At 41.0% G+C, this 7,008-nt stretch overlaps 1 protein-coding gene across 2 annotated transcripts; it reads left to right on the forward strand.

Annotated features, from left to right (window-relative positions):
• The first annotated feature begins 495 nt into the window (after positions 1-495).
• Positions 496-6,975, forward strand: tspan14 (tetraspanin 14). Of its 2 annotated transcripts, XM_004077024.5 has the most exons (9): positions 496-655; positions 2,528-2,608; positions 2,937-2,987; positions 3,072-3,218; positions 3,514-3,684; positions 4,573-4,698; positions 4,795-4,842; positions 5,816-5,929; positions 6,180-6,975. In XM_004077024.5, exons 2-9 carry the CDS (start codon positions 2,528-2,530, stop codon positions 6,243-6,245), a joined length of 804 nt encoding a protein of 267 aa, XP_004077072.3. In that variant the 5' UTR covers positions 496-655; the 3' UTR covers positions 6,246-6,975. The 2 variants fall into 2 exon arrangements, with proteins under 2 accessions (XP_004077072.3, XP_078787626.1); XM_078931500.1 differs by lacking the exon at positions 3,072-3,218 and having other exon boundaries at positions 503-655.
• The last annotated feature ends 33 nt before the right edge of the window (positions 6,976-7,008 follow it).

The following is a 7,008-nucleotide window of genomic DNA, read 5'->3' on the forward strand; positions in this document are numbered from 1 at the left end:
AAAATATCCTGATATCGTGCGGGTTTCCTTTGGTCTGGTTTATTTTTTATAAAGAAAATCCTAGATCCTAATGTTAAAATATAAGAAATGACGGTCACCTCTCTGCTGTTGAAGTTCATCACAGAATATTGTTGAAAAAACACGATTTTTCCTTTAAAACTCTTACATTTTAAATAACACTATTTTCCTAACATTTTCATGATATCCAAACTATATTTGTTTCCTGAAATTAATAAATATTTCATGTTTTCAAACGTTTTCCGTGTTCTCCTGTAATCTTATTCCAACAATAAAAGGAAACATTTTGCAGTAGCAAATTTAAGAGCTTATAATAGATTGATTCTCTTTTAACTCAGATGTTCAGATTTCTACTCTCGATCTTGGCTTTTAAAAATTCGGGTTGTGAAGAAAATAGGGTCATTTGTGTTTGTTTAGAAAGCAAATTTAGAAAATGAATAAACTAATAAACAAACAAAAAAATGATGCAGTCACGCCATACACCACAAGGGGGAGCGCCTGCCCGCCCACGAAAAACGAAGAAGAAACCCGCCCGTTGGAAATCGCTGAAGAAGAGCGTTGGTTTTTAAAACTGACGCTGTTTTGGTCGATCAACGAGCCTGAGGAAAGACGAACCTATCTACTAAATCGACTTGAGGTGAGTTTGGCCCTTTACTGTCCCGTACTTCCGTTTGTTTCCGCGAGGAGGCTCCCCGTCTTTTGTTAGCGTTGGGATTAGGAACTTCCGGTTGATCGATGACAGAACTGATCGATCAAAAAAGTTTCGGATTCTTAATATTTCACCTTTAATCGACATACAATTACGAAGACACTACGTAAAGTCAACACAGGCGTGGTTACATCCTGAATAAGATCTGGGATTTTGCGCAATTTCCGGTTAATGATAACTGATTCGTCGATCAGCGCACGGGAACTGTGGGCGCGTGCCAACCCTGAGAAGAGATAGCCTGGTTCTCGCGTCACAGGTTGACAGTTTTCGTGTGTGATTTCAGAAGTTTCTGTGGGTCAGAACCAAGCCGCCACCGTCATCGAAACCGATGCAAACCAAGCAGTCGATAGTGTTGTAGTTCCCCAAATGTCCACTGGGGGCAGGTATTGAAAACAAGGCACTCCCTATGACTCGCTAAAAAGTGATTTTATATAAACAAAAAAGTGATTTTATATAAACAATAAAAGTAAAACAATAAAGTTTCCAAATAATCTTTGATTAGACATACTCTTTCTACAACAATAGGGGATGTTATTAACAGCTCTTTTTTTTACCTAGTATTTTTTTTACCTCGTATTTGCTCAAGGTAAAGGTTGACCTTTTTTTCTTGATTGACAGATGGATTGACCAATCCGAGCTTCGAACCTGACTATTTTTTTTTCTTTTTTTCTAAACCCTGTTTTCGAAATTTGTGCGTAGCAAACTCCAGTCTTTGTGCCTCTTACACTGTAGGTTTCACTTTCATTTTCAGAATTTTCTGTAGGGGTGTTAGGTAGTGCAGTGGTTAGAAGACCCTGGTTCAAATCCCACCTGTTTGTGGAGTTTTTATGTTCTAGTCATTCATTTGTGGCTTTTTCTCCTGGTATTCCGGCTCCCTCCCACAGTCCAAAAGCATTCCTCATAGGGTTATAGGCCCATGCAACAGACTGGCGACCTATTCAGGGTGTATCCCCACCTTTGTCCAACAGCAGCTGGGTTGGCTCCAGCAACCCGTGATCCCTAAAGGGATTCAGCGGGTTTAGAGGATGGATGGATGGATGGAATTCTCTTTAATATTAGAGATGATCTGTTCAGTCAGTAGTTTTTGATGGGGATGGACAGTTCATAGGTGGAGGCTGACTCACTTGTTTTAGATAGTTTGAAAAACGCGCCTCATTTCCCTAACATTTGATTTTTTTTAAATTTTTTTTTACTCAAACTAACCTGTTTCCCCATCCGCAAAGCTTCTCTACCTTGGAGCAAGATACAGAAACCAGCTGAGAAAACATGCAACGGCTTAAATCTTACCAAATATGACTCTATTTATCCTCTCCTTAATACAGATTAGTCGTTCTGTCCCCCTTGCAGAAACGCATCCCCAAAGCACGATTTCCCACCACCATGCTTCACAGTGGGAATTGTATTCTTTGGATGCTCTTCTGACCAATCTGCTTGTTTAATGCAGATTGGTTCATCTCAGTCTAGTTCAGGTGTACAGTATTGTCCCTTTGACAGCTCTTTCGTCTTGGTGGAGAGGTTGCAGTCTGACTGTTCAAGTTTGTGGACAGGTGGTTTTTATTCAGAAAACCAGTTCAAAAATGTGAGATTAATACAGGTAACAAGTGGAGGGTAGAAGAGCTTCTTAGAGAAGAAGTAAGAGGTCGGTGAGAGACAGAACTCTTACTTATTTGTTGGAGCTAAATACTTGTTTTCTGCACCTTTATACAAATTCATCTTTTATAATCAAATGGGATTTGCTGTTGCAACACTTGAACTATTTTCTAGTCTTTCTCTTTTTTATTGGCATGTCTCCTTTTTCAGATGTACTACTATCGCTATGAGAATTCTGAGGTCAGCTGCTGTTATAAGTACCTGATGTTCAGCTACAACATCATCTTTTGGGTGAGTAAATCAGACACACATGCACACAGATACTGGTATTCAGCGTGTTGTTGGGACCTGGCTGCTCCTGGTTTAGAGTGTGGGTCTGGTTGAGAAGGAAAGTTTGTTGGGTTGTATTAAGCTTTGTTAAGAGCAGCTGCCGGGTGTGTTAGTGAAGCTGTCCTTTGTGGTGTGCGTGTGTATGCAGCAGATTATGTTTTTTGCAACAGGAAACAAAGTTTCCTGTTTCTCGGCAGACAGAAAGTGATGTCAACTGTGCTCCTGGGGGAGGGATCAAAAAGCAGGAAGTGGCAGCCTTTCAGATTTGATTGTGTTTCTTGTGTTGCAGCTGGCTGGAGCTGCCTTCATCGCGGCCGGGTTCTGGGCCTGGAGTGAAAAGGTAAGTGAGCTCCGTTCAGAAGAAGTGACCATGGCGGTTGGCTCTATAACGACATGTTGTTGGCTTTTTCACATGTGAGTGTAGGGGGTCTTGTTGGACTTGACCCAGGTGACCCGGCTGCATGGCTTCGACCCAGTCTGGCTGGTCCTGGTGGTCGGCGGGATCACATTTATCCTAGGCTTTGCTGGCTGCGTGGGAGCCCTGAGAGAGAACATCTGTCTGCTGAAATTTGTATGTTTAAAGCCTTAATGTACTATATGCATAAAAAAATGGACCTCTTGAATGAAAAAGATGTTTTGCATCAGGTTCTGGCAAAGTTACAATTTTTCACCTGTAGTTCCTGGGTATAAGTACATCAGTGTGGGTCAGATATGGCGTTTTCTCTGCTTGATTGCTGCTGCTGCATAATTGTTTCTGCATGGTTGTAGCTGCATGACTGCAGTTGTCCCCCACAGTGACGGCTTCTCCGAGCCACTCTGATATCTTCTCGCTCTCATGCCACGTTAACACGCGCCGTTCCCTGCAGTTTTCAGGTGTCATCGGCTTGATCTTCTTCCTGGAGCTGACGGCGGCCGTGTTGGCGGTGGTTTTCCAGAGTCAGGTCCGGGAGTGGATCAACGATTTCTTCCTGCAGAACATCAGATCGTACAGAGATGACATCGACCTGCAGAACCTCATTGACTCTCTGCAGAAAATGGTAATCATATTTGTTCACCTGTAGTTTTCCAGCTAAGGAACTGACATAAAAGTGCGTACTTAAATTATAAATTATTTATATACACTTAAATTATTAAGGCGGAATACCTTCCGCCTTCGTCAAGGTCGTCATGGATGACGACCCTGACGAAGGCGGAAGGTATTCCACCGAAACATGTCGGTACGTTTTATAAAAAACAAACAAACCAGTGTCTGATAAAAAATAATTTAAGTACGCAGTATAAATTATAGACACAATGAACCTCTTTGAATGACATAAAAGTGGCACAGAACGCCACAGAAATTTCAGATATGGCACTTTCAGATCTGCGACTTCAGTTAGTTTTTGGAAACTAGTTAGAAGTCTTGACTTTCTGAAATTGACTTATTTCTTCCTACTGTTTTAAGGAGATCAAGTTTGAAGGAAGACACCTTCACGTGTCTCAGAATTGTAGCATAAAGAGGATGGATTGAGAAAGAAATATTAGAGCAGAGCTGTCTGAGCAAAGATATTCTGATCTAAACACGGAATGAGGGACTTGCTGTCAATCAGAGGTCAACATGCCACAGTGTTCATATGGCTTTCTGTCTGCTGAGGAGGAGGGGGGGCTAATTGTCGGCAGAAGGACTGGCATTAGTACTGATATGCTCAATGTGCAGATCAGCTGGAGAGGGAAAAGAGGAGGAAACTGAAATGATGATCTGATGCTTTTGAGAGACCTTAAGGTGGAGCCATGCATTACGGGAAATGTCCATGTATCACCCTAGGAACTGACGCCTGGCTTCAAGGCCGTAAAATTCTCTTTTTCTCTTTGAACATTTTGGGAGTCTGTTCTGCAACAGGTCCCTAACAGAGTCAGAACCTTTACTTGTTCTGTCCCTCCCTCAGAACCAATGCTGCGGTGCTAAGGATCCGAACGACTGGGACGAGAACCTGTACTTCAACTGTAACATGACAAATCGTAGCAGAGAGAGCTGCGGTGTCCCGTTCTCTTGCTGCATCTCCGACCCTACTGTAAGTGGATTTATGATTGTCACTATTGATCCGTTCTGATAAGAAGGAATTCAAACTAACAGATGAATCTTCTGCCTCACTCTCCATATTTTTCAGGACTTAGTGATAAATACTCAATGTGGCTATGATGTGAGGAAGAAAAAGGTGAGGGGACTGTCTTTTCCTTTCCGGTGTGGGGATGAGTGGGGTCAAGAGAATCCTGGTTCCACGCCCCAAAAGTGATGAGTTGGCTTGTGCCAGAGTAGCTTTAGAATAAGATCTTCAGGAAAATCTAGCTGATTGCTTTTCCTGTTCTACTTCCGATGAGCTCAGTTAAGAAGGTTGTAAAATGATGCTTTGACTAGACTATTACCATTGCAAACCATCCCATCACTACTGCCGGGACCACTACCATACCCAGTTGGACAGCCACTAACCCTTATTGGTTCAATTTGGAGATTAATACTTGGTCCTCTGTTACTTTTTTTTTAAAACTGTCTAACTAATGTGCAAATACTGAATTTCAAAAGTATGTTGATGATGCTGTAGTATTTTCTAACAAAAAAAAACATTTAAAGAGCAGCCTATAATCTTGGTTTTGCAATAGTTTTCATACAAACGGAGCTTTATAAATCCTGTCTGACCCAAAATGGAATTAAAATTGTTTATATGATGTTTATAAAGCAATCATTAGACATCAAAAACTTTGAACTTTTAGGAACTAAGGAACCTTGAAGTTGACCCACCCTTGACCTGTCTTAATGTATCAAAAGGCACATCAAAAAAATTTCTAACACTGTACTGTGAAATTCCCACTTTACTTTTTTTTAAATGTTAAATAATGTTTTTACTCTCAATTATCCAATTATGTATTGAATATTGTATTACATGGTGGTCCCCTTCTTAGAACATGTTGAAATCAGTTTAAAACCCTAAAGATCTAAATGTGTGTAACATTATAAAAAATATAATAAGGTGAATTCATATTACAAACTTTCTAAACCATGTTTAATCTATGTTTTACTTGTGTAAGGACTGTGGATCCGTCATGAATATTTGCTGTTTTTATCATTTTTATTGATATGGACTGTCCTTTTGAAAAACGATCAAATAAAAATATGATTCTGGTTCTGCACAGGATGACTGGGCCAATTATATCCACACCAAAGGCTGTATTACAGCGCTGGAGGACTGGTTACCAAGAAACCTGTACACTGTGGCCATCGTGTTTGTAGTCATCTCCCTGTTGCAGGTAAACAGCTGAAGTCTAGAGACATTTGACGCAACCTTTATCAAAGGTAGCGATCCTTCAGTCATCGTTCAATTGGCTCTAGTGCAGAGAGAAGTCTACGACCTTTCAGATTAGTGGTGACCTTGCAGATAAGTCTGATGTCTTTGCAGTTTAAAATCACAAATACTGATCTTTTGTGGTGTAAATTCTTCTTACCTGTGCCCCCCCCCCCAAGTACATCCTTGTATTTACCTGTCTTCCTTGTTTTCAGATGGTGGGAATCTACTTAGCCAAGACGCTGATCTCAGACATCCATAAGGTCAAATTCAGATACTAAAGCCTTCATCTGCAGGAGCCAAATCCAGATCTGGAGCTGGGTTTTGCACCCAGATGTGCCTTCTTTTTCTCTCTGTGAAATGGGCGTTTCCATTCTGACTGAAGGGCAGCGATGTTTGCTGCTCAGACTGAGTAATGTTTTTTTGTTCTGAAGGAGCTCTGCCTTGTGTTGTTTTTCGATTGTTCTTGTTTTGATGCCACTGATCTCTGCACCAGGCCACCTTCACCTCTCTCTGCCTTAACTTCTTCTCCATCAGTTCAGGTGCCTTTTATGCGCTTTCAGCCCCCAGACTGTTAAACACGTGGAACCCACTGGGCAACCACCATCGGGTCAGTTTAGATGGTCTTCTCAGGTCACATCTTTGTCACATGACAGAGATTTATGTCCAGTAACCAACCCCTAGTAAACTGCCTTTGTGAACCGCTCGATCATCCAGCCAAGAACCACTGGAAAACACCTGAAACTGTTGGCATTTCCTATTATGTGAAGGAGATGTCATTTTCAGTGTGAGCACCTTACTTGTGCCAGGATGGACTGGTACCAGTTCCAGGTCACGTGATCTCCATGAATGAAGTGCAGTTGGAATTAATAAATTTTTTTTCTTCGACACAACAATTTTTGTAATGTAAAATGTTTATATCTGAATGACTTTTATAGTGAAGGGGGTGTTTTGTATAAAATAAATTTTATCTTTTTGTATTCAATGTTATTAAAAATGAATTTTCATTGATCTTGTGTCACTTTTTTTCTGTTTCGATGACCA

The sequence above is a fragment of the Oryzias latipes genome, chromosome 15 (genome assembly GCF_053564925.1).
Source record: "Oryzias latipes strain Hd-rR chromosome 15, Olatipes_Hd-rR_3.1".
NCBI lineage: Eukaryota > Metazoa > Chordata > Actinopteri > Beloniformes > Adrianichthyidae > Oryzias > Oryzias latipes.